The sequence below is a fragment of the Empidonax traillii genome, unplaced genomic scaffold, assembly GCF_003031625.1.
Source record: "Empidonax traillii isolate 1590-97213 ecotype Southwest subspecies unplaced genomic scaffold, ASM303162v1 scaffold632:size372483, whole genome shotgun sequence".
Lineage (NCBI taxonomy): Eukaryota > Metazoa > Chordata > Aves > Passeriformes > Tyrannidae > Empidonax > Empidonax traillii.
The window spans coordinates 233206-259604 of NW_020955825.1; the positions used below are offsets into that span (position 1 = coordinate 233206).

At 39.1% G+C, this 26399-nt stretch overlaps 1 protein-coding gene across 1 annotated transcript; it reads left to right on the top strand.

The window, feature by feature from the left end:
* The first annotated feature begins 22 nt into the window (after positions 1-22).
* Positions 23-25758, top strand: WASHC5 (WASH complex subunit 5). Its single transcript, XM_027898976.1, has 29 exons — positions 23-182; positions 1009-1307; positions 3409-3554; positions 4520-4604; positions 4838-4938; positions 5877-6069; positions 6621-6773; positions 9243-9356; positions 10498-10669; positions 11487-11614; positions 12456-12585; positions 13656-13768; positions 14444-14610; positions 15223-15298; positions 15981-16091; positions 16205-16345; positions 16926-17006; positions 17670-17771; positions 18389-18568; positions 18884-19008; positions 19544-19706; positions 20403-20505; positions 20616-20695; positions 22204-22307; positions 22773-22902; positions 23024-23120; positions 23516-23669; positions 24154-24241; positions 25335-25758. The coding sequence occupies exons 2-29, from the start codon at positions 1122-1124 to the stop codon at positions 25389-25391; spliced, it is 3480 nt and encodes a 1159-aa protein (XP_027754777.1). The 5' UTR covers positions 23-182; positions 1009-1121; the 3' UTR covers positions 25392-25758.
* The last annotated feature ends 641 nt before the right edge of the window (positions 25759-26399 follow it).

A 26399-nucleotide genomic window follows, 5' to 3' on the forward strand; every position in this document is an offset into this window, starting at 1 on the left:
CTGGGCCGCGTCGCACGGAGCGCCGCCGCCTCCCTCCCTCCATCTCTCCCTCCCTGCCTGCCGCCTCCCTGCATCCCTCCGTCCGCCCTCACCTCCCTCCCTGTCCGCCGCCGTCCCCCCCGCGCTGCCGGGGCAGGGTGAGCGCGCCGGGCTGGGGCGGCGGGGGCGGCTGTGGGCAAACCGTGAGTCCGGCGGCGCCGGAGCGGGATGGGATGGGGTGGGGCGGGATGGGGTGGGGTGGGATGGGATGGGTTCGGTGCCCGTCCGGGCGCTGCGGGTCCGGTCCCCGCGGTGCGCTCTGCGGGGACGGCGTTGGGGACCGGACCGGGGGGGAACTCCGGGCGCCCGGATAGGCCAGAACATTTTTGGGACAGCTCGCTGTCATCTTGAATTTGTCGCAGTGGTTCGGAAGGTTTTTGGTGAAAAATCAAGCCAGATCAATAATTTCGCATAGATGTTTCTGAAATACAGGCTCTTATTTTTAGCGGTGGTGCGCGCCCCATCCCGCAGGAAGCATGTCAGGAATAAGACCGTGACCAGGAAATGCAACCACAGCATGGAAGCGAGTCCTTCAGCAATAAGTAAAGGAAGAGAGCCGTGTCATTTCTATGTGCGATAAAAGTTTTCCTTGTTGCTGAAGCCCATTGCGGTCACTTTGTTTGTATTTTTAAAGTGACTCTTAAAAACGCACGTTGTGAGGTGGTTTTGCTTTCCTTGCTCTCATCTCCCAGTCGTGGTCACGATTGCTTCGGGATTTGAGACCGTTTCATTCCTCAGTAGTGCTCTTCAACTTTCCTGGTACAAAAGGTCGTGCTTCCCTTGCCTGGCCACGCAGGTCACTGTGTCAAACACAGTGTACATGCTGAAGTCAGTGCTTTTTTTTTTTTTTCTCATTTCACAAAGCTGTGATAATTTAGAGTTCATATAGGAGAGTATTCTTAAAAATACACAAACTATCAAACACATGAACACAAAGCACTCTGAACGCGTCTGGGTTTGTTTTTACAGGTTATTCATGGCGCAACTAGTTTCCTCACCAGGCTTTTTGCTTCAAATAATCTAAAGGCTAATCATTGGACTTGGACTGCACGACCTGCTACTCTGTTGCATTCAGCTCCACAATGGTGGATTTTCTGGCTGAAAACAATCTGTGTGGTCAGGCAATTCTTCGGATTGTCTCCTGTGGAAATGCCATCATTGCAGAACTTCTGAGACTGTCCGAATTTATTCCTGGTGTTTTCAGGCTAAAGGATAAGGCTGATCAACAGAAGTATGGGGATATCATATTTGATTTCAGTTATTTTAAGGTAAGTCCTTTCATTGTTAAACTTTAAAAGCATTGCTGTCCCGCATGAGGATGCTTCAGGTTATGAAACAGCCATTCCTGACTATTGTGTTTATTACCAGCATTCTTCAGAATTGATTATCATGACTTGATTAGTTTTTACCAAAAATTAACCAGATTGAGGTAGCAAGATGTTTGGATGCTAATGTTCTGCTTCGGGGCTGACTAGTGTTTTATATACATTTGATCATACTCAGCCTCATCTTATTGATTTCAGCAAGTGGAAACAGTCTATGAAAGGTTCTGTGCCCGGAGCCCTTGGCAGCATAGAAGTGTAATATCTGCACTGAAAGTATCAGGGCAGGAATAGAGTGGCAGTTCTAGGTGCGTCCAAGAGCAGTCCCAAAATGTTTGATGTTATCTGCCCTGTAACCTTTGATAGATACCAGTTATACAAAATGTGAGTATTGGATTCTGGTGTTGTTGTTATTTCTTCCTGCAGAACTACTGCGTTATACTTTCACCAGCAGGTTTTGAGCCTGTGCAGTTGGTTGTTTTCCTTCAGAGCATACTGTGGGCAGTATGCCCATCTTTCTTGGGTTATCTGTAGCCTATTCTTTGCAGCCACGAAAACTGAGTTCTGCTTTCCTGTCTGACAGTGCTGTGATTGTTCGTTCGCTGGACTTGTCACGTGTGCTGAATAAATAAATAAATCAAGTAGTATCTGTGGAAAGCCCGTATTTCCTTTTCAAAATAAGCTACTTGCAGGACTAAGTTCCCTCTTTTGTTTTCCAGCATGCTTAAGAGGGAACTACAGGACTATCTAATCTGACTTTATTTGTCTATTTGTATAGTACAAGAAATGTTAATAGTAAAGTGGGGAGGCGGAGGCTTTTAAAATTGTATTCTGTTTTATTTTAGTAAGAGTTGTAAATTTCAAGCAATAACTGTAAGCCTTGGATACTGAAAGTCCTGAGCACAAATGATTTCACAATTACCTTTAGATCGAAGTGCTTGTTAGAAGTCTTTTTTTTCTTTGCACAAATTACTTGAAAATTTCAAAACAGATAGCTATAATTGTTAAGAAATACAATAATCCTTGAACCTGTAGTATTTTTGAATGTTAAGGAAGCATAACAGTGTGCTGTTTTTCAGTTATAATCCCAAAAATCCAGAGAAGCCTTATTTATAAAACTAAGATTAGTGAATTTACTGGTATTTTTACTGCGAATGCACCAGTTCTGTATTAATGATTCTTAGAATTACCTAATGAGTAGAGATTTGAGATTTTGAAAGTTGAGACTGTTTACTTTGTACATTTGAACTTCATGGGCAGTTTGAGGTCTGCTTTCATCCTTTGGTTTTTATAGGTATTTTGTACAAAAAGAGAAGCAGAAATTAATTTTTAAAGCTCAAGAAATTGTCGGCTGGGTATTTTCAACTAAGTGTTACTAATATTTTCAATTAAACATTAACAGTATTTTCATTTAGATGGCTATGGCAAGACCAAATAGTGGTTATGAGAAATTTGGCAGTGGTAAAAAGTTAGAAAAGTTGTATAACTGCTTTAAGGAAGTCAGGCTGTTTGTTATAACCCTTTCCCCCCCACAATTGTAAATAACAGTTTATGCATTAATCTCAGGGACAAGTGCTGAGCTAGACCCAGAGTCTGTAAAACAGGTCTTTTAAGCAATTTGAATGTATCAGAAGGTACAAAGCTTTGTGAGCCCTCAATGTAATGGTTTCTATCTGAGAAATCAATCAGATCAAATGTTTAAAGAAAAAAATTCCATCCAGGAGATAGTTAGCACAACAAAAAGCACCCAGTGGCTTCAGATGCATTAGAGCTTAAGCAAAAGCATTGACTGTTCTTTTCCACTGGTTACATAGGAGAAATCATACTTTAAATCATTGCAGATTGTAACAAAGTGTAAAACTCATCTTTATGGAATCAATATTCAATCATAAAGTAGCTTGGAAAACTGCAGATCCTTGTTTCAGCAAGGAATGTCAACTCTGGTTTGCCCACAGTGGTGGTTGTACATGGTCTGTGTCCTACTGAAGAGAAGTCAAATAGAGGTCAAAGTCAAATACTGTCTCTAAAGATGAATTTCTTTTCTTAGGGGCCTGAGGCATGTGAAGGGAAATTGGAAGCCAAGCCTGAGTTACTGGATTTAGATGAAGAATTTCGTGAAAACAACATCGAAATTTTGACAAGATTTTATCTAGCTTTCCAGAGTGTACATAAATACATTGTAGATTTAAGCAGGTATGGTGTCTGAAATACCTGTGGATAATCTGGATAACTGTAGTGAACATTGATTTTAACTATTGCCTAGCAGCTTAATATATGACTTGAAAACATTTACTCTCTCTACCTCATTTCCCCAATTGTAAGCTCAAGCTAGTTTTTCTTCTTTATCTTGGAGATTGTCCTAAAGATGTTTTTGTAGTACAAGAAGGCTCCTTGTCATTAAGCAAAGTTTTTTGTGGCCTTGCTAAACAGAATATCTGGTATGGTAGTTTTTTCTTTACCTTTCATTTGCATTATTTTCCGGAACTTAAATTTTCAGTGGAATTGCCAAATTCTCAAGTTTCCTGCTCTGACCTGTAAAAACAAAATGAAAGGTTCATTAAATGCTCTAAGAAAAAGTTCCTGAGAATCTTAAGCATGATAATTAGTTTTTTATTGATCTTATATGGAAATAATAAATATTTAATATTGCTTACTAATAAGTAGTATTACTAGAAAATCCTTTAATAGGAATAAATCTTCTGTTAATTAAGGTGAACATACTCTGTTTCTAGCTCTACCTTACAAATTGCGATTGAAATCAATTTATGGTATTTCCAGGAGGTATTTTTGAGGTAACTTGAAAATATGACAGTTCTACTAAATTTTCACATGGAAGCCTTCTCAGGCTATTATCCATTTATAGCAGGATTAAGAGGGTGAGCTGTAAATTACCAGCTATCTTCTAGTGTTCTTCCCATACATCACCAGGATATGAAAGGAGACTTTTGCCAACCGGTTTACACTAGCTAGGAGTTCCAGTCCCTCATTTTATAGTAGAGCATCTCATCTTCTTTGTCTGAAAAGCTCCCCACTGCTTGTGCTAGGGAAATGTTCTGATACATCTGTTGACTTTTAGAGAAAATTGAGCAATTGAGTTCTGAGGATGTAGGGTTTGAGAGCACAATTGTCAATGACCAACTTTTTGTCATGATTCCTAGATACTTGGATGACCTCAATGAAGGAATTTACATTCAGCAAACGTTAGAAACGGTACTCCTTAATGAAGATGGAAAACAGCTGCTAGTAAGTATTTAGTGCCAAACTAGACAAAAGTTTGATTTTACCAAATGCATGGAAATGCTGTGACTCACTTCAAGGAGGACAAAGACCAAAAATCCTCAGTGTACCATTTTACATAATGTACTGAATGCATAGCTGACATTGGGCTGGGTTGCCAGTACGTGGTTTTCTTTAAATGTTGCTACAGAATTGGGTTTATGTTACTTTCTTTCTCAATTGTTTCTCTTTCCAAACAGTGTGAAGCACTGTATTTATATGGAGTCATGCTACTGGTCATTGACCAGAAGATTGAAGGAGAGGTCAGAGAGAGAATGCTGGTTTCCTACTACAGATACAGGTAGTGTATGTAGGCATGCAGAAGCACTCAGGGCTGAAAAGCTGTAGAATGCAGTATATTCGGTAACCTCAGTTATTGAATTAAGAGAAACGGAAATATTGACACCTTTTTCATCAACTGACTGTATACAGATATTTCAGCATAGTTCTCTGAATATCAGTAGAGCTCTTTGCTTTAGCTGTTTGCAGGTTTAGTTCAGAAAGAAGCAGCAGATTTTTCATTATGTTGCAGTAGACATTTGAAGTCCACAAATACACCTTCAGCAAAACCCTTAAGGCTGCATGTGCCAGCTATCAAAGTATCCTAGGTTCCCAAATGTGCAAGGAAACCTTCTGGAAAGTCCCAAGTATCCACATGACAAATGTATTGCAACTCAGACTTCCTGTAGTTACAGTAACTGATTGGGTTAATCAATGAATTTTCCAGGGTAGTTGACAGCATGGTATGACAGCTGGGGTCACAAAAGGTATCAGTGCAAACCCTTTCACACATATAAAAAAGGGGGTATCCTTTTTCTATGCTGCTTTGACTGTGTTTATGCCTCTCAGTATATAATGAGAGATTTCTTCACTCTGGAATGCAGAAGTGGATTGACAAGGGGGATTCAGAAATGGGGAGGGAAAAGTAAAAATTAAAAAAGAAACATATATTCCTCCTCTGAAGCTCCTTGTTTCTGTTCCTGAGTAAAGTTCAATCTTCTGTTTGTGCTTTGTGTGCTGATCTGAAATTTCAGTGAGGACATTTATCAGTGGCCTCCTGTAATATAATAAACATTATATCCATGGAGTAAACAACCAAAAATCTCCCAGACCTTAATATCTGTTAGTTTTCTTGTGAGGATGACATGGTTACAAGGAGTGGGATAAAAGGAAATTATTAGATCATATAGCTTTTATTTCATGTAGCTTGTATTTTTGTTCCTTTCTTTTGTAAAACAGCGCAGCCCGATCTTCCGCTGATTCCAACTTAGATGATATTTGTAAATTGCTTCGAAGCACTGGATACTCGAGCCAACCTGGAGCTAAAAGACCTCCAAACTACCCTGAGAGTTACTTCAGCAGGGTTCCCATAAGTGAAACATTCATCAGCATGGTGATTGGCCGCCTGCGGTCAGATGACATTTATAACCAGGTAAGTCACTCTGAGATAAAAGAGGAATCTAAAGGGGAATATCAAATTCATTCTCGGGTTAGTTACCCAGCCATGATGTGCAGAAAAATATAAATCACAGAGGTTATAAAGGAACTCTTGGGATCAGCCAGTCTGACCCTCTGGTAGATTAAATCATCTGCATCCTAATCACCTCTTTCTTTGATTAAATTAATCCTTGTTTCTGTCTGAGATGAGCTAAACATACCTAGTCCTTGTAAAATACTTATTTCTGGCTCTTCCCCTTCAAATGATCTTATGCTCTTTGGTTCATTCCTCCTCTGAGTCATTTACAGCATAGCAAAATCTTACTCTAGCCTGTTGAAGGCAGCAGACATCTGCACAGTCAACTTCTATATTCTGGAAATGTATCTGGGAAACATACTGCATGTGTGTAAGCATGTCCAGCTTACCTAAATATCCTCCTTGCCTCCTAGTGTCTATACACTGTACTTTTTAATGTGCCCCATAATACTTTCAGGTGGTTGATGTTGCATTATGTTGAGTTTTTTTGTTTTGTTCCCTTTTTCTAGGTTTCAGCATATCCATTACCAGAACACCGCAGCACCGCCCTGGCTACTCAGGCTGCTATGCTCTATGTGATACTGTATTTTGACCCTTCTATTCTTCACACTCAACAAGCAAAAATGAGAGAGATAGTGGATAAATACTTTCCAGATAATTGGGTAAAAATTAATTCTATTTTAACACTGTGATAGGAACAATTTAAATTATTGTTACAGTATGTGTTATAGAAAATAATAATAACCTAAAACTAGAATAGATTGTTCTCTGTGGAAGTTTTACTGTGTTCAGAGTGAAACAGTCTGTGAGTCAAACATTCTGGATAAGTTATCAGTTATCATCTTAAATGCTTTAATCAACTACACCAATACCATCATGATAGAGTGAGTCATAGAAAAATGTGTGCTGGAAGGCATTTGAGGCATCTTCTAGTCCAGCCTCCTTCTCAAACCAGGGCTGACTTCAAAGCTAAATCAGGCTGATCAGGCCTTTTCCAGTTAGTTTTGAAAATATCTAAGCTGAATACTCTAGAGCCTCTCTGGACACCTGTGTCTGTGCTTAATCACTCTCATGGTGAAGAATTTCTTCCATCTGTACAACTGGAATTTCCCCTGTTGTAACTTGTGGCTGTTACCTCTTATCTTTTCACTGCATGTGTCTGAGGTAGATCTGGCTCTGTCTTGTTCATAACTTCCCTTTAGGCAGTGGGAGACCACAGTCAGATCCCTTAGTCATCTTTCTTCCAGCTTAAGCGAGCCCAGCTCCCATAGCCTCTGCTAACATACTGGGTCCCCACTGGTGCCTTAGTGGATTTCTGTTCATTCCAGTTTGTCCATGTCTGTGTCCTGCTGAGGAGCCCAAATCCAGACACGTTACACTGGACTTCATGAGAGCTGACTAGAGGGAAAGACTCACTTCCCTCAATCTGCTGGCTGCAGTCTGGCTGGCAGAGCCCAGTGTATGATTACTCTTGGCTGTCATAGGGCTGCATGTCTGATTCATGTTTGGTTTTTCCACCAGGACACTTAGGTCCTTTTCTGCAGAATTGTTACGTAGGCAGCCAGTTCCCAGATTGTGCTGTTGCAAGGGTTTGGGTTTTGTATTTATCATTACTCAACTTCATGTGTTTTTTTCAGCTGGTGAATTCTACCAGTTCATCAAGGATGCTCTGGAGGACCGTCTTGCTCTCCAATAAATCATCCCACTCTGATGTTATTTGAAAACTTGTTTGAGGATTAATTCCATGCCACTGTCCAAATAACTTAGAAGCCAAAACAGTCGCTATGTGTGATTCTATAGACCTTTCCAGATGCAGTAATCAAAATGGAATTACTGTATCTCGGTATTGAGATATAGGATTTCCATCCAGAATCCCTAGTCTGCAAAAAACTGCTACTGAAATAGACTGGCATGTAAGAATAGAGTCCCTAGGTAGTCTGTATCAAAGGCAGTCAGACTGAACAAAGAAACTGTACATTAATTTGTGTATTTATGTTGGTTTCAAGTTGTATTCTTCTGTGCCATAAGTGGAAAAATGAAGAAAGGAGGGAAGAAACTGCAACAGGTGGCTATTTTGGTAGATATCAGATCCCTTCCATTTCTGGAAAACTGCAGACTTATTTTTAGAAATGAGAACTTGCCGTTGTGAATTTTTGATTATGCCAGCATTTTTATTAACTTGAGTTCCCGGTACAAATTGATACTTTTAGACAACACCTATCTTCTTGCGGTCAGGTATGGATGAGTTAGCTGCATTGCACAGAATACTTGACTCCTGGGCTGATTTCGAATGATTGTTAGCAGTTGAAGTGTAGCCTTTCAGAGAACTGTCATCTACAGGAAATAATGAGTTTCACTTCAAGAAGAGTATGAGAAGGATTTTGTATCAGCAGACTGGTGTCCCATTTGCTTTGACTTGACACTGTCAGAAGAGCTCAAAGGTGTGATCATCGATGTGATCACTCCTGGATAGAGGAATATCAGAGCAATAGAGCAACAAAGCTCATAATACCACAACTCTCTATATCCTTCATTTGTCAGCCCAAGTCTTCCATTTTTAATCAATTATCTTACAAATACTTGTTAGTCAGTCACAATTCTGTATTTTTAATCACTTGTAAACTCATGCTAGGGGTCTGAAATCAGTTCCTCTTTGCTCCTTAAAAGTTACACTGTGTAATCATAACTTCCTTCTGTTTCTGTCACCATGGAAGATGCATTGCATTTCAGTTTAGTCCTTTGGGCATCCTCACAGTAGGATTAATTCAGATGATTTTTCCCTTCCTATCATAGTTGTTTCCCCAGTTTCTTTCATCAGTCTTCTTTAGAGCATCATGGAAATGAAAAGTGTCATAAGTTCATGAGGGGGAAAAGAGAGGATCATGTATACTGATTGAAAGAACTGTCAGCTTGTTTTCAGAACTAAACCTCTAATTAACCATCTGTCCCTTTTATTTAAAAGAAAAGTCTTGATTTCTAGAGGTAGTAGAGCAAAAAGTACAGCTACCAATAAAGTTTAGTTATCTCCTGTTTATACCCACAGTGTATCCTTTTCTGTCATACTGCTAAAGGAAAAGTATGTATTTTTCTTAATATAAATGCAACTTGTTGTTTTCTGCTTCCAATTTTAGGTCATTAGCATTTACATGGGAATCACTGTAAATCTGGCAGAAGCATGGGAACCCTACAAAGCTGCTAAAACTGCCCTCAACTACACACTGGATCTTTCAAATGTCAAAGAGCAGGTACATAAGTCAGAATTAAGTATTTTTAGCAAGATGCAAGTTGTGTGGGCATCTCAGGTATATTCTGTGATGTCAATAATGCATGTATTTTTTCCTCTTGCATACAACTCTTTGCACTGCATCCAAATACAATACTTTGAGTACATAACTTTGAGCTAAAGATATTTGAAAGTTTCAAAATCTGGTCTTCCTAGCCCTGCTTGTTTCACCTCCTCTTACAGTGTTTTTTTTCCCCTAAGTGTTTCAGGTTTGTGACTTGACTGAACAGCTGCCAGCACTCATTGCCATGGTGTTCAGTATTTGGGTGCCCTAAGCTGACTGTAGTGTTTGCTCCTGCATAGGTCACAGTTTTGGCAGTCACACATCTATGCTGACAGAGTGAAGCACTTGGTTTTAAGTGGCAATAATCTGGAAAAGTATCTGATTTAAAAGAATGATTCTGGAATGTTGTGTGATACAATGCAGTTAAGGCTTTTCTCATGTGAAATATTTTTTTCCATGCCTGAGAAACAGTGAGTAATACTGTGTTGGCTGATTGTTTGCCCAATCAACAAATCAGTTGACTGATGATAGCTAAGTCATAGAATCATGGAATATGTCGAGTTGGAAGGGACCCACAAGGATCATCAAGTCAAACTCCTGGCCTTGCACAGGACCCCCCAAGAATCACACCATGTCCCCAAGACTATCATCCAAACACTTCTTGAACTCTGTCAGGCTTGGTGCTGTGACCAGTTCTCTGTGGAGTCTGCTCCAGTGCTCAGCCACCCTCTGGGTTAAGATCTTTTCCTGACATCCAAGCTAAACCTCCCTCAATTCGGCTTCATGTCATTTCAAGTCCTGTCACTGGTCCATGGAAGTGAAGAGATCAGTACCAGCTGCTCTCATTTCCCTCATGAGGAAGTTGTCACTGCAATGAAGTCTCCCCTCAGTCTCCTCCAGGCAGAACAGAACAAGTGCCCTCAGCCACTCCTCACCTGGCTTCCCCTCAAGGCCCTTCACCATCTTCACTGCCCTCCTTTGGATAGTCTCCCGTAGCAGTTTTTATAGCACTTTTTTGATCTGTGTGCCGTTTGAAGGGAACATGATGCATTCCATCTGGGGCAAGGATTATACTGATGCAATCTTTGTACATTTTAAGGCAAGCAGATACGCTGCAGTCACCGAGCGAGTGCACACACAGGTGCAGCAGTTTCTCAAGGAGGGCTGTCTAAGGGAAGAGCTGGTGCTGGATAATATTCCCAAGCTGCTGAATTGCCTGCGAGACTGCAATGTAGCAATCCGCTGGCTGATGCTTCACACTGCAGACACAGGTGAGACTGTGCTACACCTGCTGCAGAGCTGTCAGTCCTGCTGTGCTGGTGCTTCATATCAGGTCCTGAGGGGAGTTCAGCATGTGTGCTGCTGTTGAAGTCAGCAGTTTCATCTACTGTTGGCAAAAGATTGTTGAGCTGTTCTTTTGCTGACGGTCTCGTAAAGTCTTGGCGGAAACAGCACATTTGCATTTCCTCAATTCTTGTTAGCCAGACACAGGTATAAAAGTTAGTAGAAGTCATGATCATGTTGAACTGTACTCTGCAGAAAAAGTCTGGGAACATCTTCCTGAAAGTTTACCTAGCTCCAAAAGGAAAGCAGTAGCCAACTCCTTAAAATCTTAGTAATTAACAGGTTAAAAACAAGGGGGTTATTCTGTTGAACTGAAATTCAACTGAAACTGTTGAGTAATGTCTCTGATGTGAGTTTGGGTCTGTAAACTTACCTAATTAGACATTCCCTTGGTTGAATGCTTGTGCTGTCTTTGAGGCTTCTTGGTGTGTGAGAGGACTTCTGTTACACCTCCACACACCTTTTGTGATGGTTTTAGAAATATTGATCTCTGGACTTCTCAGGTGAACTGGAGTCTTATTTGCTGAAGCCTGCAGAAGGCTGAAGCACCACAGAAACCTTTATTATATCCTATTCTAAGGAAGGGTTGTACAAGGGCGGTGGCACCCATGTAAATGGAGAGCAAGTGGGGATTTACATATGAAAGTAAAATGGTTTTGCTTTCAAGCTATTAGAATCTATTTGCAAATTGAAAGCTTGGCCAAATTCTGTAACAATGGACAAACATTGTCTTTCCATTTTCAGCTTGTGATCCAAACAACAAACGTCTCCGCCAGATAAAGGATCAAATTCTAACAGACTCAAGGTACAATTCCAGGATCCTTTTCCAGCTTCTTCTGGATACAGCTCAATTTGAATTCATTTTGAAAGAGGTAATGTGCTGCTGCCTTCTTCAGCGTTTTCCCATGAATGGCAGAACAGAGCAAAAGATACAATAGTGCATTTACTGCACAGTCCACTCACATAAAGAATGACTATTTTGATTGTTAATTGTAAGATTTCCATAGAAGATTACAAAATACTATTTGCTCAGCAGTAACTTTTGCAGCCTTCTCCATAGTTGGCAGTTTTCATTCTTACCCTGTGTGTTTATCTTTACTCAGAATTTTGCATGAACATCCTGGCAACAGGCATAATAAAGTCTGTTGAGGAAGATGTGTAAGCTGTTATCCTGCTGTACTTCTCTCTTTCAGACTTTCTTTAAACAGAGACAAAAGCCTGTGTATATTAAGGATAGGCTGCTAAGAAAACTCTTAAACTTATGTATGAAGTTCTGCTATCTCTGAAAGTTTGCTCATTAGTGCTCTGGTACAACATGGTAGTGTATTTAGCAGTGTGCTTCATGTCCATGCTTTTCTGAATTGGCTTTTCCTGCATAGGCTGAGATGGCTGTGTGAAGTAGAAGTCAACATTAGACAAGAGTCCTCTAAGATCTCTAAGCTGAAAAAGTTACTGGATATTTTTCTAAGTGACTAAAAATCAAAAAATCTGTATTGTACTGTTTTATAAAATTTAGTATAACTTCTATCACTGCATGTCCATCACACTGTCTGTATCTCTTGATAGTTTTAATTTTGTATTTAATATCCTGTCAAGATCTTGAATTATGTAGTAATCACTAAGTCAGTTCCATCTGTTTTCAGTATTTTATTTCATCTATTGTGACATGCCTTCTTGCCAGGTTTGTAAACCAAATGCTTTGTTTTTCAACAGATGTTCAAGCAGATGCTGTCAGAAAAACAAGCGAAATGGGAGAACTATAAAAAAGAAGGATCTGAAAGGATGACCGAGCTTGCTGATGTCTTCTCAGGAGTGAAACCTCTTACTAGAGTGGAGAAAAATGGTAATTATTAAAAACTAAACTGTGAAGGAAATATTAACTTTGATTATATTTGTAAAAGAAAATACATGAGGCTAATACTGATAATAAGTACAATTTTCATGTCCCTCAGCTGCCACAGAGGTCTCTTACATGTTGTCTTTAGGTTTTCAGCGTATATTCCATGCATAAGCAATATTCAGGTACCTAATATTTAGATGGCCCTATTTTTAAAAGTATTTTCATCCTTTTATTTAGATAGGCCAGCTAAAACTAAAAAATGCCAGCTCACTTTTCTATATATAATGGAGTTCACATTACTGTGTTCTGTGTACAAAGGAGTGAGAAGATCATGCCCATTAAATATAGGGGTGGTTTAACCTCTCCTCTTATTCTTTCCCTGGTTGTAACCTGGACTTCAAGTGTATCAGCATCTTTTCAAACCTTATTTTACTTCTCCTCTACACTACATGGTATTGTCCAAGTTCTCCAAGGACTTAAAGTTGAATCAATACTTCTTCCCAAATTAGGTTTTTTGAAGCATTTTTGGTTTTTTCTCTTGAACTGGTGTAGAAATATGAATTGTAAATCACTTTTTCATTTGTTCAGGAACATGGCATAAAGTGTTCAATGTAAGGGAGACGTTTGTGATCCATCCAAAACAACACAGCTTAGAATACAGGCAATTTTCTCATTTGCTTTGAGTTAAAAGCAGAATTACCTCACTGAAATATTTTATCTTTCTGATGTTAGCAAACTTGTATCTAAAATATGGAAGCTGCAACAGCCACGGCAATTAACATTGTAAAACAGTTAATAAAACAGAAATTTATGTTTTAAAGTGCTTTACCGTATTTGTAAAGATTTTTTAATGCCCATTTATGTTGGCAGTTTTTTTTAATGTATGTAAAATTTACCCAAGCATTTGGCACTTTACAAACCTTCATGTTGAAAGACTAGAAATGTACCAGTGAAATTAAAACTTTTTAAAATAATATTCTACATGTATGGCTTGAATTGTTTGTTTTGACTAACAAGTTCCCTGCTTATCATACCTGCAGAGATTTGATTAAATGTTTCTTTGTCTTACACAGAAAATCTTCAGGCTTGGTTCAGAGAAATCTCCAAGCAAATAATGTCTCTGAACTATGATGATTCCACTGCAGCAGGCAGGAAAACCGTGCAGCTAATACAGGCTCTGGAGGAGGTATAGCAGAGACATTTTGAAATAAATTACCTCATCCTGAAACAACAGAACATTTTTACACATGCACTGACTTCCAGTAGCAGAGATACAAAACAGATCAGCGTTTTAACAGTTGTTTAAGTCTATTAGGTCTTTGCAGTTACAGAAGTGAGCAGAAGTTTCATGTAGACCTTGGGATTGTAAAATAAGGGATATAGTATGATTGTAAAATAAGGGATATAGTATGATTGTAAAATAAGGGATATAGTATGAAAAGTCATGCCACTTGTAGCTAAGGGCAAAGTAGGGTTTTTCAAAGAAATGAATTCAGTATTAAACATTGGGCAACATTAGTCATTTTTTTAGAAATTCTGAAAATAAATTCATTTGAAGCTAGAAAGAGTTATTTGAAAGGCAAAATAAAAATATCCATATTTTTTTGTGTACGTTTCTTCTACCTCCAGGTTATAAAAGAGTATTTTTTATGATGTTTCAGAGTACAGCTCCTTGAGTAACTTTGTGAAATTTATTATTTAATACATTCTGAAACAGGCCAGGATTTGTTAAGTTTTTTACTGCAGTAACATCCTGAAGGGATATGTCAATTTTAATGTTTGTATTCCTGTCCCTAAAGATAAATAGAAAACAAATAAGAGTCCTTTTATGGATTTTGTTTGTTTGTTTTTTTAAATTTAGGTCCAAGAGTTTCACCAGCTGGAAAGTAACCTCCAAGTTTGCCAGTTTCTGGCTGACACACGCAAATTTCTGCATCAGATGATCCGAACCATCAACATTAAGGAAGAAGTCTTGATCACCATGCAGATAGTTGGTGATCTTTCTTATGCTTGGCAATTAATTGACAGGTATGTTAGCAGGACCTTTTGCTTCCTGTCAGTCACCATTTGCAAAACTTGTGGGAAATAACATGCATAAATATAATTATTACTATAAAATTTCCAATCTAAAAACAGCCCTGAAGTCTTGTTCTGTGAGTTGTTGAGTATATTGAACTCTCATCAGCCTGAATAGGAGCTAACAGCCACCCTTGTCATGTTGTTAGCTGCAGGTTCAGTGATAGTGTAACCTTCTACTGTCTATTCTGTTCTAACTATAACAGATCTGTAAACCTTCTGTCTCCAGCCTTTAGTCTAGTTAAGTGTCCTCTGAAATACTGGAGGTCGTATTTTAACCAAAAACAAACAAGGAAAGACAAATGTTCAAGAGCTCCTTTTCCTTGGTGTGATTTTGCTGAGCTGCTACTTCAGTCCCCTGGCTGATGCCCTCTTCTTTTACCCCACCTACCCCTCATCATACAGGGTTTTCCTATGGAGTACCTCTTCAGACAAAAATCCTCCTTTAGTGAAGTTCTTTAGTCTGTGCCATTTCTACATTACACTGATGACATATGATTTAACAGTTGAAAATAAGAGTTTCAGGAGAAGAAACTGATCTGTTTTGTTTGTTTCCTACCCCAGCTTTACATCTATTATGCAGGAAAGCATAAGAGTCAGTCCATCTATGGTAACTAAACTCAGAGCCACTTTCCTAAAAGTAAGTATGAACAATACTGAATGTACCTGAACACTGCAAGTCCATCCAAGAGGTTTGTTAAAAAGCCCTTAAGGCTCTAAAATCACAGAACAGTCAAAACTTCCTTTTTCCAGCATTTTCTGTAACCAGGTTTTTTTTAACTCAAGGTTAGTTTTAAAGAAAGTACAACCAAGTTATGCATGGCTCTTTATGCAACCATTTATATTGTTGCTGTTAGGCAAGTAAGTCTCATTGCTCAGCCTCTATTCACTGCAGTTATTTGCTGGACACATTGGTGCAGAAATGAGATCCTCTGCATATGGATCACAGCAGGCTGAGGGAATTACAAAAGTTATGTTGGTTGTGCCCTTTGTCTGTCATGATAAAACTCTGGCATCACATGAAAATAATTTCTGTAGAAATAAGAATGGGAATTAGCATGAGGGAGAATGTAAAATTACAACAGAAATTTCTCATGCCCCTGTTAAGATTCAAAAGAAAAAGCAAAGGGAAGGTGAACTTATGGACTGTTGCACTTTTTTGACTTTTAACATGTCTTTTTTTTATTGGAAAACCTGGTGTAACAGTGCTCTTCAGGAAGCATCTAATGCTTTGAGTTGAGATTAAAAGCCTGAGCAAGAGAATTCACGATCTGCATTAGAAAAACAAAACCATGAAGTTAAAATACTAACTTTATTTCTAGCTTGCTTCTGCACTTGATTTGCCGCTTCTCCGCATCAATCAAGCAAACAGTCCTGATCTCCTCAGTGTGTCTCAGTATTATTCTGGCGAGTTGGTCTCCTATGTAAGAAAGGTGGGTGTTTAAAAGGCATAATTGCCTTGTTCTCTAATTGCTTTTTCTTAATTGAAGATTACTTTTTAACAAGAGTATGCTGACTGTGTTTGTTTCTTCTCTCATTCACAAAGGTTCTGCAGATAATTCCAGAAAGCATGTTTACATCTCTTCTCAAAATTATAAAGCTGCAGACTCACGATATCATTGAAGTGCCTACTCGCCTTGATAAGGACAAGCTACGAGATTATGCTCAGCTTGGACCACGATATGAGGTGCAGTTAAAACAGGGTGAAAGCAAACCTATAGATGGCCAATTTCAACCTAAGTTTAAATATATATACAGCTCCATAGAGTTATACTTCAACAGTGAAGCTGGATTTGTTCACTAAGAGTTAAAATTTTACAAGTTATTGTAAGCATACTTTAGGTTTCATGAGGACAGATGAGTAACTTTTGCACTTCTATTTTTAACAGTTTAAACTTCTGACCTTGTAGAAAAGGGGAGGAAAACTAAATAAATTTATAAATGAGCATAAAGATATTTTTATTTAGTGGAGGGGTGGGAACCCTAAAAACCTGACTCTGAAATTAAGCCCTCCACATTTTGCATCCTTGTTCCAAGAGAAGAAGGTCCAAGACTGAATGAGCCAGTAGGGCTCATTTATCTAATTAAAAGAAAGGTAATTATTGTACTATAAGTAAGTCTAGAAAAAGATGTAAAATTGGAAGTATATCATACAAAATATTTAAATCTAAAATAGGAAGCCACTGGGAAAGATGGATATTTTTTAGAGTAATTATTTCAATCTATTGAATTCCTTCAATAAATGGTGTTTTCTCTTTCTGATAAAGGTTGCCAAGCTAACCCATGCAATTTCCATCTTCACTGAAGGAATCCTCATGATGAAAACTACTTTAGTTGGTATCATCAAGGTAATGTTCCATTATTCCAGTAGGAAAAAGTCCTTTGGTGGCAATTAGCACTTTAGCACAGATTTCAGCACAATATATGAGACTTTGAGGAAAGATAAAAAGGCAAGAAAATATAAGTTTGCATATAGATTTTCAAACAGTGATGCCTAAATTGGCAGCCAGATAAGAACTAAGGTTTAAGGTTGTCAAGAACCCACAGTCTCCATTGTAAATAGATTCATCCAGCTTAATTGATGATCTTTGGGGGATTTTTTTCCCACTGGAAAGCTTTTCTGAAGAGCTGTTTCTTCTACTGGTATGAACTGCCCTTCCTGCATTAAGCCTACACTGATACCTCTTTGAGGACCATAAGCAGGTATTCTGGAAGAGACATACACTTCCTAATGCACACTGGCTTCTTAGAACTGTACAACATTCTCAGTGGATCATTAACAAAGATTGAATATGGGAACTACAAACCTTTGTCATTCAACTTAAAGAAATTTTTATTTAGTAGGAGTATATAAATTTTTATTCTTTTGACAAGCTCTGGTGGGAAAGTGCATCTGTTAGCAATGTTTTCCTATTTATCAAAAGTATTTATCACTTTCTTGGTACAAACTAAATCCTTTATATTTTTTATAACTTTGTGACTCTAAAAAAAAATATGTTTCTTCTACTTAGGTGGACCCAAAACAGTTACTAGAGGATGGCATAAGGAAGGAGCTGGTAAAAAGGGTGGCCCTGGCTCTTCACAGGGGACTCATCTTTAATCCTAGAGCCAAGGTGGGTTAGAGCTTGATTTTATTTTAATTTTTTGTGTACCTTGGGTGTGCAAGGACCTCTTTTATTATACTGCCTTCTAGAAAATAATTTTTTCTTTTCTGTACAGATTTCCTTTTCTGAAAAAGAACATGTTTTGAACTTGTACAGATTATTTGGAATGCTTTATTTGATGTTCAAATGAGTTTATAAACTGTTAAGAGTATATAGAATTAAAAACATATTTTTATTCTATTCCAAAGTGTCCTGTCAATTCTGAATTCTCAGTTCTTCTTTTGTCTGTGATGACTGATAAATATACCAGGTAAACATAGAAAGGCAGTGGTAAAATAAGGAGTGTGACACCTTGTTCGGATCCCGTCCAGATTGTTGACACTCCCAGATGAAAGCCAAAAAATAAACATTAAAAGCATGGGGAAAAAATATTTGGTAAGAATTACTTCAGATATCAGACAAACTATGATAAATTTCTCAGTGCTTTTCAGTTCTGGATGGAGCATAGTGAAATGCTCTGGAGGTTGTTCTGTCAGGGCATTTAGAAGCCTTTTACATTTTCTTTTAATTCTACACGTTCACAGTTTTGGTTTTATCTTCTTGTTGTCGTTGTTGTTTATCTGTAGCCAAGTGAACTCATGCCCAAACTGAAAGAAATGGCAGCTACAATGGACGGGTTCCATCGATCATTTGAATATATCCAGGATTATGTCAACATATACGGTTTAAAAATTTGGCAAGAGGAAGTGTCTCGTATTATTAACTACAACGTGGAACAGGAGTGCAATAACTTCTTAAGAACGAAGGTGCAGTTCAAACGCAAGACCAACTAAAAAGCTGATAAGTGTCTTTCTATTTGACTGTTAGGGCCTGTGGCAGATAGAGCATATGCACCAATTGTGCACAGTTCATACTGTTGTGACTTCAAGTAAATGTTCTAATTACTGTGTAAAACATCTGCCCCCACCTTATACTGAAATGTTTCAGCACCCCCTCTGCATTAGTTTCACATAAGAAGATGAAAGTACCCCAACCAGAATATTTTAATATCTTTTTGTCATAAGGCTCATTCTTGTCTTTGTTTCATTCTGTTGCAAATCACTCTAAAACTTACTTTTCAGATTCAAGACTGGCAAAGCATATACCAGTCTACTCACATTCCTATACCAAAATTCACACCTGTGGATGAATCTGTAACATTTATTGGTCGGCTCTGCAGAGAAATCCTGAGAATCACAGACCCAAAGTAAGTACTGTGTGTCACAAGCTTGTATTACATCACCACGCATTGTACTGCTCCAGTTCCACCATATACAAACCAAACATACAACAAATAGTTTTTCCTTAGCTGTCCTATCACCCTCTTGGTCCAAAAACATAGTTACCCAGCCCATCCTATACATTTAAATACTAGTCAAGAAAAGTTGTGATTTTAGCCTAAGAAGGAAAAAAAGCCAGTCTGAGTTGAAGAAGCACTTCGACAAGGCTCTCAGGCACATGGTGTGATTCCTGAGGTGTCCTGCACAGGGCCGGAATTTGGGCTTGATGATCCTGATGGTTCCCTTCCCACTCAGTATATTCTGTGATTCTGTGAAATGGAGGGGAGAGAAACCAGGGAAGGGTTACAGAACTCTTACAGAGAGAGGAATAACTAAACATCACCAGAGCTACTGGGAGGTTCTTTCTCATCTGGCTGATTAGGATAACTCATCACCCACATTATCACAGGAACTGTCTGCAGCTGATTCTGAAGTAGTTTTTTGGGTTTTTTTTTCCCTCAGAATCACATGTTACATTGACCAAATGAACACCTGGTACGATATCAAGACTCATCAGGAAGTTACCAATAGTCGTCTCTTCTCAGAGATCCAAGATACTTTGGGTACCTTTGGTCTCAATGGCTTAGACAGGCTGCTGTGTTTCATGATTGTAAAGGAGCTGCAGGTAATTTTTGAACTTCAGTTTCTCAAGGTCACAATGGTTTTATTATTTAATAGCTTTTAGAGAAATTAAAAAAATCTGTTAGATATTGAATTGGTATATTGCAATCAAAAGCATTTGAAAAATGGGTGTTTAAACCCATAGGAAAGAATTTCAGTTACAGATAGAATTATGGAAGCTGGTGCTTTTAAGTAAATGGTGCTGTGTAATGCCAGGTTGTGTGCTACAGGATGCTTTTTGAAAGTGTATGCTGTGTGTGTACTTAGAAGTTGACCTCAGGTCAACTTCTATTCTTCTGTCCAGATATCAACAAAGATTAGATTTTTTGGGTCTACCATGGTATAAATACAGTGTTGATTCTATGTAATGACTGTTTCCCTAATACCTCTATTTGAAACCAAGTTTTTTTGTTTCCTGAGAAAAATCCAGTTCTAGTCTGGTTAAAGATTTTGCCTGAAAAATTGAGTTAATAGTTTTCCACAGTGGGTATTACATATCGATGAGGGGGATCTTCTGATTGTCCTAATGTTGAGTAACGTAATTCCGAAAAGCACAGAGCCTAGCTACAGAATTCCTCAACTCTAGTTCTGTGGAAATAGTCTTTCCCTGCTATTAAACAATGTGGCTCTTGTGCCATCAAGATTAATCATAGAGTGCATGTGTGAGGATTTTACTTACTTATTTCTTTCTTTTATTTAGAATTTCCTCAGTATGTTTCAGAAAAATATATTGCGTGACAGGGCAGTACAGGATACCTTAAAAGCACTTATGAGTGCTGTCAGTCCCCTCAAAGGAATTATAGGTAAGTGCTTACTGGTTAAGATAGAAGAAAGCAATTGCCTTTGGACACTTGCATTTATTGCACTTCTTACTTGTTCTTTTTTTAATGCCTCACCCTTTTGCTTTTCTCAGCAAATTCAAACAAGGTTTATTCTGCAGCAGTTGCAAAAACACAGAAGATCTGGACAGCATACTTAGACTCCATCATGAAGGTAGGTTTATTGACTTACTCCTACGCAGAATCTACTCCAGGATCTTTGGTTATATTTGGCCCCTCGATTCAGGAAGGACATTTAAGTGCTGGATCAGGTCCAGAGAAGGGAACAGAGCTGGTGAAGGCCCTGGGCCACAAGTCCTATGAGTGGCAGCTGAGGGAATTGGGCTTGTTTAACCTGGAGAAAAGGAGGCTCAGGGGTGACGTTATCACTCTCTGCAACCACCTGAAAGGAGGTTGGAGCCAGGTGGGGGTCAGTTCTTCTCCCAGGCAACAAGTGACAGGTTAAGGGGATATAGTCTCAAGCTGTGCCAGGGAGGGTAAGGCTGGACCTTAGGAGGAATTTTTTTACAGAAAGCCTGATTAAACATTGGAATGGACTGCCCAGGGAGGTGGTGGAGTCACCATCCCTGCAGGTGTTTAAGGAAAGACTGGGCATGGCACTTGGTGCTGTGGTTTAGTTGACATGGCTGTGTTCAGCTATAGGTTGGACTTGATGACCTTAGAGGTCTTTTCCAACCTATTTGATTCTGTGATACTTTAATCTGCTTATTTTACAATTTGTATTGTGTTGACTTGGAATTGTGTAGTACCACAAGTGAAGCAGGCTTGGGGCTGCAAGAGCTCCTGAGCTTCATTTTTATGGGCAGCTCACACTCCAGAAAGTGCTTAACACCGAGATTCATAAGGAATAGTTCACCAAAAACAGAACCTAGCACTAGAGATTTGGAAAGAACAAGTTAGTGTTCAGAAGCTCTTAGTTTAGCTTAGTTTCAGGAGCTCTGAGACTCCCCACAGTGCCTTGTCACTATGATGTGCCCAGAGCTGAAGTTCAGAGCACTAGCATTTCCCAGACCTGCCTTTTTCCCACAGAGGGCATTGTACCATGCCAGAGGTTTAAACAAGCCCTGGCTCTTTATCTTGTCTCTGTAACAATGCTTTGGGACCAGTATTTTTCAGACTGCTGTGAATGTTTTTTTATGTTACTGGAAGAAAGAGGAAAGATCAGGGAAGGGGAAGGTTGAGTGCCGTGAGCCTCTCCGATGGTTTTTGCCCCTGCCGTGCTGATCCTAACCTTTAGGGAGAAGTGAGGAACAGAGTACAAGCATTTTCACGTACCAGTGAAAAACAAGTAACTGGGGTGTTTATACACATTACCTTTTTTGTGCCCTTTTCACATTGCCTGTATTTGCTACCAGGAACTGTGTGTAAATCTCCAGTGCTGTGACCTCTCTCCTTTGAGTGCCCCACACAGCTGGGGTTGGTCAGATCTGACTGCAGATGGGCTGAATCAGTGCCCTGATACCAAAATGAGGGAGCAGATCTAACCACAATGTCTGTCCCTGCTTTGGGCAGCCCTACAAAGGCTGTTGAGGTGTAATGAGGACTTCGTGTCATCTGTTTAGCTGTAAATCGCTTCTCACTAAGTTCTTCCTTACTTTGACTTTACTCTTCTTTCACTGCCTTCAGTATAACACCCCACCGTTTTTGTGTTTGTTTCAACAGGTTGGTCAGATGCAGATTTTAAGACGACAGATTACCAATGAATTAAATTATTCCTGCAGGTTTGACTCCAAGCATTTGGCCGCTGCTTTGGAAAATCTCAATAAGTAAGAAGCAAAATGTGCTGAAGAGCTGCATGTATCACTGAGATGTAAATGTTATCAGCTCAGCAATCCTTAAAATCTAAAATACAGCAAAATGTTGAGTCTGATTGTATTCATGTTTTTGTTGAGTATTTGAATTTTAACCCAACAAAAACATTAAACATAAATAATAACTGGGCAAGTAATTTGTTTGAACATGCAGCTTCTAATGGCATTTGGTTATAGCTGCTTTTGAGGTCGTATTTAGATGAGAAGAAGGAACAGTGAAAATATAGGATGCTGAGATGAAAACAAATGTGATGTTTGTAAAAAGATACTCAGAACAACGTGGTTTACTCTTGCTTATAACAATTTACAGGTGGTGTGTCTTTGAAGTTTTTTCATTAATATGATATTTGGCACCATGGAAGGTTTATTTGGGGATAATTTTAAAAAGTATTTAATATAATAAATCTCTTTTCCTTTTAGAGCAATACTGGCTGACATTGAAGCACATTATCAGAACCCATCACTACCTTATCCTAAAGAAGACAATACTCTTTTGTATGAAATCACAGCTTATCTGGAAGCTGCTGGCATTCACAATCCATTGAATAAGGTCAGACATACATTCTGGTGCTTGGTGCTGTTTGCTTTTTTCTATTTTATTGATTATTAACGGAGAAAAAATAATATGTAAAATAACTGTGCTATTCTTTTTTTTATTTATTTCTCCTCAGATCTACATAACAACAAAACGTCTGCCATACTTTCCCACCGTCAACTTCCTATTCCTCATTTCCCAGTTTCCGAAACTTCAGTACAACAGAAATTTAGGTAATGTGTAAATTGTTGTTTGCCTAAATCTAATGAAATCCTCTGTGCAATTATCTGTAGAGAAGATAGTGAAATTACCTGCATAGAAAGTTCACAGTTTCTGACCTTAGTCCATCATGTTGAGACAGTTTTGTTATAATATTGAAGCCAAATACAATGTAGTAGGAAAGAGAATCCAGACTCCCAAGTTTCTCATTCTGTCCTACCCTTATTAATATCATTAAGCCATTTGCCATGAAAGACATGCAGTTGTTACATTAGTTTTGAATTTTTACGTGTGGGCAAGCAAAAGGGGAGACACAGCAAAAAAGTAATGAAGAGTATGCTATATAAGTTTGATGTAAGAATATGTTCTGTTTTATAAATATGTATTTTTGTGGGTTCTTCCTGTGCAGGAGTGGTGTGCAAGCGGCCAGCTGATCAAATTGACTGGCTTCCTTTGGTTCTGGGGCTCCTTACCCTGTTGAAACAGTTTCACTCAAGATACACAGAACAGTTTTTGGCTCTGATTGGTCAGTTTATTCGTTCAACAATGGAACAGTGCACAAGGTATCCATGTTTTACTCTTGACCTAAGTATCACCTCTGTGAAGAGAGTTTCAGTACTATCATCACTGCTTTTGGAGGTTTTTTTTTTCTAGCAGACCACAGTTGACATTTGCAGCCTTTCAGTACTTGAAGGGAGCTTATAAAGAAGCTGGAGAGGGTCTTTTTATATGCACAGTGACAGGACAAGGGAGAATGGTTTTAAACTAAAAGAGAGGAGATTTAGATTAGATGTTAGGAGGAAATTCTTTCCCCTGAGGGTGGTGAGGCATTGAAACAGGTTACCCGTAGAGATTGTGGATGCCCCATCCCAGGAAGTGTTCAGGGCTTGGTTGGATTGGACTCTGATCAGCCTGGTCTAGTGGAAGGTGTCCCTCTTCCACACCTAGTGGAAATGGTGTTATTTGGAGGCTGGCATTTTCAGGTAATTTTATCCAAATAACTGCTCAGTTAGTAAGAATGTGATCTCCATGGTGGTTTAATTTTAGCCAGAAGATTCCAGAAATGCCTGCTGATGTAGTGGGTGCCCTCATGTTCCTAGAAGATTACATTCGCTACACAAAGTTACCAAGAAAGGTAAGAAAGAATTCCATGTCTCTAAATATGCCCCTGAAATACCCCAACCATTTTCCCTGGAAGCAAGAACAGGGAATGTGTGGTCCCACTCCACTACAGCCAGTGAGGGGATCTGGCCAGGGAGAGGGCTCCCCACACCTTCCAGCTTTACTGGAGTGGCATAACAAGTTACAGGTCAGGGCCCTGCTGATGGAGAGGCAGCCCTGATTCACAGAGATAGTCCTGTTACCACAGGAATAAATAGATTATTAATAAATAAAGGATTTCAGCTTTTTGCAGTTTTAAAACAAGTCTGTTTAAATTAAACTTCAGTGTACATTGCTGGGGGCTGTTGGGAGGAAGAAAAACAGAATTTCCAAGATGTTGCCAAGTAATGGCAACTTGGTGGTATTCTAAACATAGAGCAAAAAGCTAATTAGCAAGTCTAAATTTTGGTGAAACACTTATTTCTGTCTTTCCTTCTCTTCCTCCCAAATCCTGACTTCCCAGGCAGCTTCCCTATCTCTTATATAAGAGAAGTTTCTTATACAAGTTGTTTTAAAACTTCTCTTGTGGAAGAGAAGTTCTAAAGGTCTCAGCTTGTAGAGAGACTTGATTTCAGGGTTAAATGCAACCTAACTACATTTGAAGATGATATTTACATGTGGTATTAAAAAGAAGTCATAACCCCATTTGCTGTATATAGGCTGTAGTTCAGGTGTTCTCGAATAAGCCATTTCCCAGCTAATACTCACAATGAAGAGAATGAGATTCTTCCAGTGTCCACTTCCCAGCCCACAGTCAGTGTAGTACAAGGTCAGTCTGATGTAGCTGGTGCCTGTCCAGCTCCCACTCCAGCCTGGTGCTGTATGGAGAGCCAGCAGAGAGGGTGGTAGCATTTCCTCCAGTCTTATGCAGTACCTGTTGTCCTGGCACTTCCTCACAGCCCAGGATGTCCTGTTCCTTCCTTCCTTTGTGCACCAAGCAGGAGCACATCCTAACACCAAGTTGGCTCAGGTCAATAGTGTGTGTGCCTCAGTCATAGATTAGATGTGCTTGTTAATGGGTGAATGGATAATGCAAAAGGCTAACTGTGCCTTCCTGTGTCCCTCAGGTTGTGGAAGCACACGTGCCAAGCTTCATTTTTGATGAATTCAGAACTGTTCTGTGAATATGGAGAAGGACTAAGTCATTCCTCTAAACCTGAAGTGAGGAGTTGAGGCCTGGGCATGAGACAAGTAAAGCTGTTCAGAACTGTGTCTCTTCTGTGCTTTAAGGCAGTGCCTGCAGCTGTCTCTATGAAATGTAACCATCAGCTCTATATATAACCCTTGTTTGGATCTTGACATCATACGCAGTGTGTATCTCCTCCAAACAGTTGTACATTTTGTACTGCACATTATAAATGCTGCATGCAATTGTTTACATAGAAATCATTTAGGTTTTTTGTTCTTCTGAAGAATTATTTGTGGAAGTTTGATTTTTATATCAGAAATGAACAATGAAATTGGAAATAAAGGTGTTGGATAGTTTGCCAGTTTTCCTTTTGAAGAACCAGGGGTGAGAATGCATATACAGTGAAAAGAGGTTTGAGGTCTGCCTATGTACTACAAACAATTAATTTTCTTCTTTAGAGCATGGAAAAATAATTAAATAGCCATAGCTGAAAAGTCCTGTCAGGCTACTTAAAGGCACAAATATTAGTGCAACTGTAACACGACAAATGTTGTGAACAAGGTGTTTATTCACATAACTTTCACTCTTGGTATGTCTGACGTTCCACCCTTAAGGGAAAGGGAGTACCCAAGATTCGTAGATGCTCATGGTCAAAAAGAACAACAAAAGTCAGAGGGTGTACAAAACCTCACAAAGTTTTATTAGTAAATTACAAACTTGGCCTGGAACTTGGTGTGTTAGTCCCAGACCTCCTGCATAAGCACACAGCAGTGAGTTTTGGATAAAGGGGTTGGGTGAAAGGGGAGAGAGAGAGAGAGATGGATTAAAGAGGGGCAGAGACAAAGAAAGCAAGAAAGAGAGAAAAAGAGATCACCAGTCCTGGCTCCAGCACCAGTCCAGCTGATGGGATGTCCTGGGGCGGGTGCACACCTGGGCGTTGGGGGGGGTACTTTTTTGTAGATAAGTTTTCCCCGCTCTGGAGATAAGTTTCTCAACTGTGTTG

Excerpts from the sequence above, each read along its gene's own strand:
- WASHC5 (XM_027898976.1), top strand. The coding sequence starts at position 1,122 with ATGGTGGATTTTCTGGCTGAAAACAATCTGTGTGGTCAGGCAATTCTT. Across the intron at positions 19,009-19,543 it reads CTGAGAATCACAGACCCAAA|AATCACATGTTACATTGACC; the intron begins GTAAGTACTGTG and ends TTTTTCCCTCAG. Across the intron at positions 20,506-20,615 it reads TCCCCTCAAAGGAATTATAG|CAAATTCAAACAAGGTTTAT; the intron begins GTAAGTGCTTAC and ends TGCTTTTCTCAG.